At 41.7% G+C, this 13,280-nt stretch overlaps 2 protein-coding genes across 2 annotated transcripts in view; one reads left to right on the top strand and one right to left on the bottom strand.

Moving 5' to 3' along the window:
- Window positions 1–13,280, bottom strand: part of LOC310835938 (uncharacterized protein) — a 319,418-nt gene that overhangs the window by 282,036 nt on the left and 24,102 nt on the right. The window lies entirely within an intron of this gene.
- LOC310835960 (proteasome subunit beta type-7-like) overlaps window positions 12,670–13,280 on the top strand; it is a 39,306-nt gene continuing 38,695 nt past the window's right edge. Inside the window, exon 1 of the mRNA XM_083720930.1 lies at window positions 12,670–12,814. Within this exon, the coding sequence (XP_083577056.1) occupies window positions 12,741–12,814 (74 nt within the window). The 5' untranslated portion in view covers window positions 12,670–12,740. The remainder of the gene's footprint in view (window positions 12,815–13,280) is intronic.

Here is a 13,280-nt window from a genome sequence, read left to right as displayed (position 1 = left end):
GCGGCTAAAGCTAAAGCTAAACAAACAACTTTGACTTTAACTTCACAGCCGCGTAGATCATCTGTTCCTGCTGTTTTGGAAGTGGAAGAAGGAACTGAGCAACCTTTGCTGGAAGATATGGCAGCAGGAGGATCCACTTCAGTATTAGATAAAATCTTTGAAAAATTGGAGGCTTTGGACAAAAAAGCGGATGAGCAAACGGCTAAGATTGACCAAAATACAGCCAGTGTTAATAAATTAACTGAACAAGTTACCTTGAATGCACAATCAATTGGCAAATTATTTGAAGCCACCGCAGAAAATCGAAAACTGGCAGAGGAAGCCAACCAAAAAGCTGAAGAATTGAAGCAGGAGGTAAAACCATTGCATAAGCAAATTGGAGAACAGCAGGCCTATCTGTCTATGATAGAACTACGGGCTCGGGAAAATAATTTAAGATTAAGGTCAATATTAGAACTTGAACAAGGGAATTTAATTGAGTTCCTGACAAAAGAATTTTCCAAGTTTTGGCCTTCGGAGGAAGAAAAGGACTTTAAAATTGTGACTGCTTTTAGACTTGGAAAATTAACAAGGAAAGACAGGCCCAGAGACTGTTTGATTACTTTGAGATCCAAGGAGGAAAGGGACAAAATATTAGGCCTACATTACGGAAAGTCACTTGAAATTTTGGACAAAAGAGCAGAGATCTACAAAGACATCCCCAAACAACTTCTGGACCTTAGATCCACCTACACTGAGTTAGTAAGATTGCTGAGGAGCAATTCAATTGTTTTCAGGTGGGAATTTCCCCAAGTATTATCTTTAACATTTAGAGGGAAGAAAGTGAAAATTAAAACAGCCGAGGATAAAGAAAAATTTTTGAGTACCTACGGAGAGGACCTTCAGAAAGGGATCGAAAGACCTTCAGGGTCTGGACCATCGCCTGCACCTACACCTGCACCTTCGGGGTCTGAGGACCAGGAGAAAAAGATACCACCACTAGAGGAATAACAGATTTGTCCAGGATGTCTCTGCAACTTCTGAGCTGGAACATCAATGGCGCCAACTCTCTGGAAAAAAGGAGAAGAATATTTCACATATTGAAAAAAGAACAATTGGACATTATTTGCTTGCAAGAAACACATGTGACTAGGCTCCACAGAAAAGTGTTAATAAACAAAAGATTAGGCCAAGAATTTATCTCTTCGGACCGAGTTAAGAAAAGAGGTGTGGTGATATATGCAAAAGAGAGCCTGTCACCAAAATTTTTATTCAAAGATGAGCAAGGAAGAATTTTGGCAATTGAGATACAAAACCAAGGAGAAAAGTTTTTGATATTAGGAATCTACGCGCCAAATGAGGGGAAATTGGAATTTTATAAGAAGCTGCATGAGATAATGCTGGACTATCTGAACTATGATAACATCATCATGATGGGAGATATGAATGGGGTGTCATCGACCAACATGGATAAGTCACATAGCCAAAATGTGACAAAAGATGGCAGACTACCTAAAACATTTTTTGAACTGACTGACAATATGGACTTGATTGACATCTGGAGAACAAAGAACCCCCTGGGAAGAGAAGGAACATTCTTTTCTGAAGCCCAACTGACATGGACAAGAATCGACCAAATATGGATAACTAGAGGTCTGGCACCTAAGACTAGAAAAGTGGAAATCTGCCCAAAGACCTGCTCCGACCATAATGCCATAAAGATGGATATGAGACTAACTCCAACCGGCTCCTTCAGATGGAAGATGAATGACAATTTGTTTAGAGATCAGGAGATTACTAAAAAGGCCCAAAAAGCTTTGAAGGACTATTTTGAGATAAATTTGAACACTACGGTGGAAAAAAGAATCATCTGGGACGCAAGTAAAGCAGTTATGAGGGGGTTCTTGATACAACAGAACGCTATAAAGAAAAAAACACAGAATGAGAAAAAGGACAAGATCTTGGAGAAAATCAAAGATTGTGAGAAGAAGTTAAGATCGAGACCGAAGTCAAAGGAGATTTTGAGAGAAATTAAACTTTACCAAGCACAATATTCTAAATTGATAAATCAGGAAGTGGAGTGGAAAGTTAAGTTAATGAAACAAAGATCATTTGAATCGGCAAATAAATGTGGGAAACTGTTAGCATGGCAGTTGAAAAAGAGACAAAAATTAAATACGGTCACAAATTTAGAGATAGAAGGAAGAAAAATTCAGAACCCAATGGAGATTAGAAAGTGTTTCCAGAGATATTTCAAACAATTATACACTCAAGGGCCGCAAAATGAGGTTGATATAGAACAATTTTTGACAAGGAATGGTCTACCAAAGCTATCTCAAGAAAACAGAACAATCCTGAACTATAAAATAACACAACAAGAGATTGAAGAAGCCATTCAGAACATGCAACTGGGCAAATCTCCAGGGCCAGATGGGCTTACCTCCAAATATTATAAGACATTGAAAGACTATCTGATACATCCATTAATGGAGGTTTGCAATGAAATTATGGAGGGGAAGAAGGCACCGGAGTCGTGGAAAGAAGCTTTCATCACATTGATACCTAAACTAGAAACTGAAAAGACACAACTTAAGAATTACCGCCCCATCTCCCTCCTAAATGTGGATTACAAAATATTTGCAGACATTTTAGCAAGCAGATTTTAAAAAGTTTTAAATGAAGTAATTCACAAGGACCAGGCAGGCTTTCTCCCAGGTAGACATTTGTTTGCTAACACAAGGAACATTATTGACATTTTGGAGCTTTTGCAAACAAATATTAATACAAAAGCAGTGTTAATATTTATAGATGCGGAGAAGGCCTTTGATAACATCTCATGAAAGTTTATGAAGAAAAATTTGGAAGGGATGGGAGTGGGACGGGGATTTGAGAATGGGATAGAGGCAATTTATTCAGAACAAAAGGCTAAATTGATAGTGAACAATGTGGTGACGGAAGAGTTCAAAATTGAAAAAGGAACACGACAAGGTTGCCCTATTTCCCCTTTGCTATTTATTTCGGTCCTGGAGGTGCTCTTGAATATGATTAGAGGAGACCGGTTGGTGGAAGGAATTCAGGTCGGAGCGAAACAGTATAAACTTAAAGCATTCGCAGATGACCTAGTTTTGACCTTACAGGAGCCAGAGTCTAGTACGAAAAGGGTATTACAATTGATTCAGGAGTTTGGTCGGGTGGCAGGATTTAAACTTAACAAGCAGAAAACCAAGGTATTGGAAAAAAATTTGACACCTTTAGAATCAGAAAGGTTTCAGAAAGAGACAGAGTTAAACGTGGTTTAAAAAGTAAGATACCTAGGGGTAAACATAACAGCGAAGAATATGAGTCTATTTAAGGATAACTATGAAAAATGCTGGTCTGAAATTAAAAGGGATTTAGAAGTTTGGTCAAGATTGAAACTTTCCTTGTCAGGACGAATTGCTGCTATAAAGATGAATGTATTGCCAAAAATGCTGTTTTTGTTCCAGACTTTACAGATTGTGGATAAAATGGAGTGTTTTGGGAGGTGGCAAAGAGATATTTCCAAATTTGTCTGGCAGGGCAAAAAGCCCAGAATTAAGTTTAAGATACTAACTGATGCTAAAGAAAGAGGGGGCTTTGCCCTGCCAGACTTAAAGTTGTACTATGAATCAGCAGCTTTCTGCTGGTTGAAAGACTGGCTGCTTCTTGAAAACACTGAGGTTTTGAATCTGGAAGGTTTTAACAATGCTTATGGATGGCATGCATATTTGTGGTACGACAAGGTCAAAAGTCATAAGGCTTTCAAGAATCATATTGTCAGGAAAGCAGTGTTCAATGTCTGGATAAAATATAAAGACTTATTGGAAAATAAGACCCCAAGGTGGTTATCACCAATGGAAGCTAAGGCCCGGAAAAGACTCAATATGGAGGCCAAATGGCCGAAATATTGGGAAATAATAGAAAAAGATGGAGATAATTGGAGGTTGCAGAGTTTGGAGAAATTAAAAGATAAAGTGCGAGATTGGTTACATTATGCTCAGATCAAAGAAGTTTTCAAGTTGGATAAAAAGATAGGATTCCAGGTGGAAAAATCAAAGTTAGAAACGGAATTGTTAGAACCTAAGACTAAGGTACTTTCAAGAATGTATAATTTGCTGCTAAAATGGAATACACAAGATGAAACGGTCAAATCGGCTATGATAAAATGGGCACAGGACATTGGGTGCAATATCATGTTTGCTGACTGGGAAAGGTTATGGACCACCGGGTTGAAATTCACGGCATGTAATGCCTTGAAAGAAAATATTATGAAAATGATATATAGGTGGTACATGACCCCAGTCAAGCTTGCAGAAATATACCAATTGTCTGATAATAAATGTTGGAAATGTAAAGAAACTGAAGGAACGTTCTTTCACCTCTGGTGGACCTGCCCTAGAGTTAAGGCTTTCTGGGAAATGATATATAACGAGTTGAAAAAGGTATTTAAGTATACCTTCCCTAAGAAACCAGAGGCCTTTCTTTTGGGCATCGTCGGCCAGAGGGTGTTAAAGAAGGACCGAACATTTTTTATGTATGCAACAACAGCAGCAAGGATACTTGTCGCCAAGCACTGGAAAACCCAAGATTTGCCCACACTGGAAGAATGGCAGATGCAACTGATAGACTATATGGAGTTAGCAGAAATGACTGGCAGAATCCGAGACCTGGGAGAAGAGGCTGTGGAGGAGGACTGGAATAAATTTAAGGACTATTTACAAAAATATTGTAAATTGTATGAATGTTAAGAAAGATGTAAGATTATTAACAATATGGCACCAATAAGCTAGTTAAAAGGAATATGAAGATAAATGAAAATATAAGAAAAGATAAATTTTGGATAAATATTATGTTAAAATTAAGCATTTAAGGTTTGGGTTAAACTATCTAAAATTAGGGATACAATATTGGAAAATTATAATATAAGAATTGAAACAAGGTGATAAATTGCTGGGTAAAGCTCGAAAATTTGGAACGCAGGAACGAGAGATGCGAGGAGGTCCAAAGAAGTGAAGAAAGTATGGTTATTGTAAAATTATATGTTATTTTGTTTGTTTTTTCTATTGTATTAAGAAAATCTTTAATAAATATTAAAAAAAAAAGAGAACTAGCCGGTCTCACCAGGGACGACGAGTTCGCCCAAACTAAAATCAGGGAACTACAGGAAGGAAGGGGAAACCATGGAGAGTTTGAGGAAAAGGAAGGGGTACTCTACTATAAGGGAGCACTGTACGTACCGGGGGAGAGGAAATGGCCAGATTGTTTGTGGATCACATCTTCAGGTTGCATGGGGCTCCCTCGAGGGTCATCTCAGATCGCGGGAAACAATTTACTTCAAGGTTCTGGAGGAAGCTCATGAGCTTGCTGCAGGTCGAGGTGGGCTTCTTGACGGCGAGACACCCGGAAACCAATGGGCAAGCGGAATGAGTGAACAGTATACTCCAGCAATACCTACGCTGCTACGTCAGCGAGAGACAGAACGATTGGGTAGAGAAACTAGTGCTGGCTGAATTTGTATACAATAACGCTGAACACGTGTCCACGGGAATGAGCCCGTTCATGGCCAATTATGGGTGTCACCCCAGGGCCTTCCCGGGGAGGGGGGAGGAAGGGTGTAGCGTACCTGCAGCAGAGCAGTTTGTGGAAGAAATGGAGGCCTTGCACCAGCAACTCCAGATGAATTTGGAGAGGGCCAAAGAAATCTACAAGAGGCAGGCAGACAAGCACCGTCGGGAAGGGGAGACCATACAGGTGGGAGACCAGGTGTGGTTGTCAACCCGAGGGTTACCCTTTAAGGGAGGGTGCAAGAAGTTGCAGCCAAGGCGGCTGGGACCTTTTGAGGTAACTCAGCAGGTGAACCCCGTGGCTTAAGCTGCCTGACAGCATGAAGTTACACCCGGTGTTCCATAGGTCCCTACTCTCTCCGTACAGGGAGGGGCGGGAATTCCCGGGACGGGAGGGAGAAGTCACCACACACACACAGGTAGAGGAGGGGGAACACCACAACCAAGCCACAGAAATACTCGATTCCAGGTGGCGAGGGCGCAAGGTAGAGTACTTAGTAGCGTGGGAGGGAGAACCCCGGTCAGAAGACACGTGGGTTCCCGCAGAAGCAATCAATGACGGGTATCTAGTAGAAGAGTTCCACAGTCAGTTCCCACACAAACCACAGCCACCAGCGAGGTTCTGGGAGGAGCACTTTGGCGCCACCGACGACGAGGAGGACTTTGAGGGTTTTCCTGCCTCCGACGAGGAGGGAGGAGGAGCGTCAGAGGGGGAGGATTCAGACTGGGAGGCCCACCCCGCGGGGAGAGATCAGAGCGGGTGGGAAGCGGGGTTTGAATCCTCTGAGGATGGCGACAGCTCCTTCCGGGGATTCCCTGTTCAGTTTCTGTTAATTGATTCTCATGAAAACTTACAGATTCTGGCTTCACACAATTAACTCAAGGCAGTGTCAATTTACTCTTGGCAGAAAGCCAAGGTCTGCTTGACCTAGAAACTACTTACTCTGATTGGTTAACGACCAGCACTCAACTCTGGTTATCTAGGAATGCTAGCACAGTTTGTGTAGTTGGTGTGTTAGGAGTAGGAGTGCTGTGTATGGTTAAGAGAGAGAGAGAGAGAGAGAGAGAGAGAAAGGATTTATTTTGCTTTGTTTTGTATGCAGAAACTCTGCTGGTTTTATTTTTCCTTTTAATAAATCCTGTAAATAGTTATTCTGAGTCTAGCTGACTAGTCATTTCCACCTCAACTAGCTTCTTCGCTGTGCAGGAAAACTCTGCTACGTTTGGGCTAAAGCCATTAGAGCTATGCCTGACACTTCAAAGTTCCAAGATTCCCTGCATCGTCGGCCGAGGACAGGGACGAAGTTGGATCCAAAGGTCGGGCCAGGGGTGGAGGGGGTTCTGGGGGGGGGGGAGAGATGGATGTCAGGGAACTGCCATCGCAACTAGCGGAGGAGGCAAGGCTCCACAATGATGCTGGAGAGGGGCCAAGCAAGGAGAGAGGCAGGTCTCCAGCTGGGGAAGATAATCAGCGCTACACCAGGGATAGAGGGGGGCCGATGGGGGAAGCAGAAAGGAGGCTCCAGGACTCTTCGCAGGAGACCAGCGAGGAGAGCACAGGTCCTCCACTGCCCAAACCCACCCTGCGCAGAAGACTTCCGCGCAGGGAAAGTAGGCAGCGACTTGGCGTCAAAGAGCTTCTTTGCTGGAAGAGGTTCAAGAAACGCCCACTGACAGATTCTGCTAGCGACTGAACAGCCACAAAGTGAAGGGCTGTCTAGCCAGGAAAGGTTTAACCAGGCCACCTAGCCAGGAGTGGCGTCAACTTACGCACGAGCAACCCTATATAACCATTACAGGATCTATGCACCCAATGGTAATAAGACTGATTTTTACAAAAATCTAGAAGAAAAATTGTTTGAATATATGGACCAAAAGATTATAATAATGGGAGACATGAATGGAGTTGTGTCAATGGAAATGGATAGGCTGAGAGCAACAGGGACGAGTAAGGATGGAAAATTACCTAAGACTTTTTTCTCAATGACAAAGAATTGTAATTTGATAGACATCTGGAGGCTTAGACATCCGTTAGGAAAAGAGTTCACATTCCATTCTTAACCAAATCAGTCAATGTCAAGAATAGATCAAGTATGGGTCTCTAATGAATTGACTCCAAGAATATTAGATATAGAAATTCAACCAAGAGTATTTTCAGACAATAGTGCAATAAAATTTGAAATAAAAGGATATGAGGAAAAAGCTTTTAGATGGAGAATTCAGGATTACCTTCTTGATGATCAAAAAATTATTGACAGAGCACAAAAATATTTGATGGACTATTTTGTTAATAACTGCAATAAGGGTACGAAAATGAATACAGTATGGGACGCCAGCAAAGCTGTGATGAGAGGATTTTTTATCCAGCAGAATTCATTGAAAAATAAAAGTAGAGAGAAAGGGGAAAAGGAAATTTTAAAGCAAATAATGGTCAATGAGCAAAAATTAATAAAAAAACCCTAACAATTTGAAAATAAGACAGAATATAAAAGTTTTGCAAACACAATTTGCAATGATAATAAATAAAGATTTGGAATGGAATATAAAAAGGATGAGACAAAGGAACTTTGAATCTGCTAATAAATCAGGAAAATAGCTGGCATGGCAGATTAAGAAAAGGAAGGAACAGAATACCGTTAACAAAATCATCATTGAAGGTTCAGAAATAGAAGATCCGAAAGGGATTAGAAAGGGATTCTTGGATTTTTGCAGACATTTGTATAAAAGCAAAGAGAAGAATAATATGAGGAAAATAGAAAGGTTTTTAAAAGAAAAAGAGGTGCAGAAGATCCCGACAGAAAGAAAAGACAGACTGAATGCCCGAATAGAAATTGAAGAGATAAAAGAGGCAATAAAATAATTTTAAAAAGGGAAGGCTCCAGGACCAGATGGATTTACGGCAAATTACTATAAGGAAATGAGACACATCCTACTTGCACCACTAAAATAAGTTATGAACAATATTTTGAAAGAAAAAGAAATTCCAGAAACCTGGAAGGAAGCCTTCATCACATTTATCCCAAAACAAGACTCAGATTTAACACAAGTCAAAAACTATAGGCCTATTTCATTGCTAAATACAGATTATAAATTTTTTGCAAGCATATTAGCAAAGAGGATTAAAGAGTTACTACAAGAAATTATCAATAAAGATCAAGCGGGTTTCCTTCCTGGCGGACAGATGAAAGATAATATAAGGAATATAATTAATATTTTGGAATATCTTGTTACGATATGGATGCAATGCTGCTGCAAAGTGCTAGCTTGAAAAGTAAACATGATGGGAATGTTGGGACTGCCCGTGGGAAACAGAGGGACAGTCATTTCACAGTGCGAAGCACCGGAATTAGCTCAGAGTGTAATATGAGCTCTTCCGTTTGTTCCTGTCCAGGAAGTACAGGAAGTGGTTGTCTCTACACTGCTGGAGTTTGAAGAGAGCAGTCATGTTTTTTGTAACGCTGCAAAGACAGAAATAAAGGCATGTAAATACGTTTCTGTCTATCTCTTTCCCCTGCCAGGGGGCAGGAAAGAGGGGGTGTGTTCTTCTCACGTTTGAGAAGTATTGCCGATCGAGACCTAGCCTGCGCTTGCTGGGGAATGCAACCAGGGAGGTCAACAGGGAATCAAGCCGGGTGCCTGGGATTGTTGCCAGTTTCTCCTGATATGGGCTTGAATTCCCAACATATCTGACCGCCAGGAATGAGAAACAAGCTATGCTAATATTTGTGGATGCAGAAAAGGCCTTCGATAATATATCATGGCAATTTATGTTAAAGAACTTGGAATTGATGGATATGGGAAAGGAATTTTTCAATGGAATAAAGGCTATATATACAGAACAGAGAGTGAAGTTGATAGTTAATAACATCACTACAGAAGATATAAAAATAACTCCATTAGAAGTGATGAGTGTTAAAAAGATCAATATGAGGGGGAGATGGATAACATATGAGAGCTAATAATAAAAGGAGGGAAGTGGAAAATGAAACCATATGAAGAGGTAAAAGAGTATGTGTATGATTGGTTGCATTACTATCAGGTTAATGAAATGTTTAAAAAGGATTTTAAAGAGTATGGCTATGTGGAAAGAGATTCAAAATTTCAAATAGAAATATTAAGTAATGATTACAAAATATTATCAAAAATGTATAAACTGCTGCTGGAATGGTATACAAAAGACGAAGAAGTTAAATCGGTGATGGTGCATTGGGCTAGGGATTTTGGATATAATATACAATTTGAGGAGTGGACAAAATTATGGAATGATAGATTAAGATTTACGCCATGCACTGCGTTAAAGGAAAATGTTATGAAAATGGTTTATAGATGGTATATTACACCAGTAAAACTTGCAAAAATGTATAAAACATGTAATAAGTGTTGGTGAAGGAGTGAGGACCAAGGGTCCACCTGGGTCCACTTTGGAGAGCCAGACTGAAGCCATTTTTATAAGGAGCAAGCTAAAAGCTTAAAAAACTATTTCTCTCCTCTGCTTGCACAAAGCATTTTTGTAAACGCAGCAAGTGTGGTCAGAGCACTTCACTCCTGCAAAGCTAGCTGTGGACCCAATTCCAGTAAGAGGAAGCTCTAGCTCACCACAAGACTAATTGTGAAAACCAGGAACTGCCTTGCTATCTTTACCAGCATGCAGGCGTTCAGAGGAATTGTGAGGAGCTATCTTTACATGCATGCGGTCAATGTGGTTTTCCTAGGAACTGTAAATGGGTCAGAGAGTTTATGAGCTTACAGCACCACCTAGTGGATAATGCAGCTTGAAACCAAAAGGCCACCACCAATTTTCTATTGGTAGAGCTTTTAATGAATATGCATAAAGGGGAATGTTGAAGGGGCTGAACTTTGCTTTGCCTAAGGGGATAAAAACTGTCTGCCCCTGGTGTTCGGGGGCATTCTCTCATTTTTGCTGAATGTACCCACTTTGCTTTGCTTGTCTGACAAATAAACCAAAGTCAATAAAACTTTTGTTTTAAAATATTGCTGCCTGGATTTTTTCCATTCTGGTCTGCATTCTGAAGTCTCCAACATTGGAAGTGTAAAGAAAAGGAAGGGACATTCTATCATATGTGGTGGGAATGTAAGAAAGTGAAAGGCTTCTGGGAAATGATTTATAATGAGTTGAAAAAGATGTTGAAATATACATTTATTAAAAAACTGGAAGCTTTTCTTTTAAGAATGGTAGGAAGTGAAGTAAATAAAAAAGACTGTAAACTTTTCCAATACGCAGTAACAGCGGCGAGAATGCTCCTAGCCCAAAAATGGAAACAGGAAGAATTACCGACGATCGAAGAATGGAGACTGAAATTGACGGACTTTGCAGAATTGGATAAATTAACAGGGAAGATTCGATATTTGCGAGACCAGAGGTTCATCGAGGACTGGGGAAAATTTACATATTATCTGAAAAGTATATGTGATGAGCAGACAACGCTTGTAGGTTTTCAAAATGTTCTGTGAAAGTATAAAAAATATTGTAAAAAAGGGAATAAGATTAGGGAGGTTATAATTTAAAGGCAATAGAAAAATTAGAAATGTGTAAACAAAAGATTAAAACGGAAGATTGGCAGAGAAACAGGGAGGTCAAAAAAGAAGACTATGTAATAAATTTTGAAAATGGTTGTATAAATTTGTATTTGAAAAGGAATAAAAATATTTTTTTAAAAAAAGAAAAGAAAGTGTGTGTTGGTTATAAGAAGGTTGTGCGCTGCACATATAGTCAAAAGTAAGATTCCGTTCTGGTTGCTGTTGCCAATTTCTTCTTTCCCAATAGTCCCAGGCCACAGATCGAAATCTTGCCTAATTCTTGCATTAAAATCACCCAGGAGGATAATTTTACCCTGCTTAGGCAACTTTGATAGGATGGTATCCAGCTGAGAGTAAAAAATTTCTTTAATGTCTTCATCAGCATTGAGTGTTGGTATGTTTGAGGCTACACGCTCGAGGCTACACACTGCAACTGATGCCCCAGCGCCTCTCCCTCCTTCCCCTGCTTCTCCACCACCTTGCAACCTAAAAAGGGTCAACAACTTTGGGGTCCCCCCCTTAAAAAAGGTTGACAACTCTGGGAAATGGATATGCTTAAGAAGGCCCTGCCGAGGGGCTTCGTGTCCCCGTTGGGGTGGGAGCGGAGGGAGGGAGGAATGGATACGACTCTCGCTTTAAGCCATGAGGGTGGCTGCGGAGCTGTTTCGTCTTGTTGCTCTTTGCTTCCTTTCATGTTTTGGACCCTCGGCTTCCTTCCTCTCTTTGCTGCTGTCTTCGCCCTAATGGAAAACTTTGCTCCTCTTTGGGATTGTAGGACAAGACCTGCCAAGGAAAATAAAGAACTTATGTATGCTACAACAGCGGCAAGAGTCTTGATAGCACAAGGATGGAAGAATGAGGAAACCCCGACAAAAGAACAGTGGCAAGAGAAATTGATGAACTATGCAGAACTGGCTAAACTGACATACAAACTGCGAGACAAGGACAACTGTGACTTCAAAGAAGAATGGAAACTTTTTACAAATTACTTAAAATACAACAAAATGAATTGGACTCGTTGGCAGGTTTCGAATAAACATACACAAATTTATTGACTGTTAACATAGTAGACAGATAATATAAAGAATTGTACAATTTTACAGTATGCAGAGAATATGTGGTGAGAAATCAGAGAGAGGAGCTGAGGGAAGTCTGGAGGGGGTGAGGAAGGGAGGGTTTGATTGGGAGATGGGGGGAAGGGGGAATAATGAATACATGTTTTGATATTTTCTTATGTTGAAATTGTTAATAAAAAAATCCTTTTTTTATTAAAAAAAGGAAACCTTTGCTCCTCTTTAACCAATCAATGAAAACAAAACGGAATGAAGGATCATCGAAAGCCCCGCGCAGGGTTTTAAATGAGAAAGAGAGACCTTTTTATTTGGACGGGTGGGTGGTTTAAACGCGACGAATGAAGCAGGGCCTTAAGTCCCTTTTCAGCAGCACAGAGAGGAAGGCGAGCGCAGAGGCTCCTCCGCCTCCCTCAGGTTTTGGCGGGAAAGCTGGCGGGGCCCTCCGCGTGACTCATCGACAGAAGCGGCGACCTCCCCCCTTCTCTCTCCTCGCCTCCTCCCTCAATCCCGCCGAGGCCGCTTCCGCTTCCGCCGCCGCCTGAGGGGAAACCCATCAAGCCCGAGCAAGATGGCGATGCTCTCCGTCTTGCAGGCTTCGCTGGCCGACGCTGCCGGAGGATTCAGCTTCCACAACTGCGCCCGGTCAGTGGCGGCAGCGGGGGAGGCGGCGTGGGGGCCCGGCGGGGCGGCTCCGAGGCCTAGCGAGGCCCTCACGCGGGTGGGAGAGAAAGGGCTCTTCTGAAACAACAACGGTAATAAGTAACGCGCGCGCCGGTGCTGCTGTGGTTTCCCCATGGATCTTCCTTAGCGGCCTTCTTATTCGCCTGATCGCTTAAGCCCCCTTGGGATCCGCCGATGCTTCGTTCTTTCCCGGGAGGGGGGGTCGGGGGCCGAAGGGGGGAGGAGGAGCCCCCCCTCGGAAGTGGCTGAGCCAGACCTCCAAGGGCCACCCATGGGGTGAGCGGGCTGGGGGGGACCTTGCCTCTCCCCGCCCTTTATCTCAAAGAGAGAAGGAACGGCTGTCGCTTCGTCACTATCCACCTCTTGGAAAGCTTAAACCCGCGGGTTTCTTAACCTCGAATGGATTTCTTTCCTCCTCAGTAACTAG

This window comes from Podarcis gaigeae (assembly GCF_964106915.1).
Source record: "Podarcis gaigeae genome assembly, chromosome: W".
Lineage (NCBI taxonomy): Eukaryota > Metazoa > Chordata > Lepidosauria > Squamata > Lacertidae > Podarcis > Podarcis gaigeae.
Note: the sequence above shows the minus strand (reverse complement) of the source record. Positions and strands in the feature narration are given on the sequence as shown.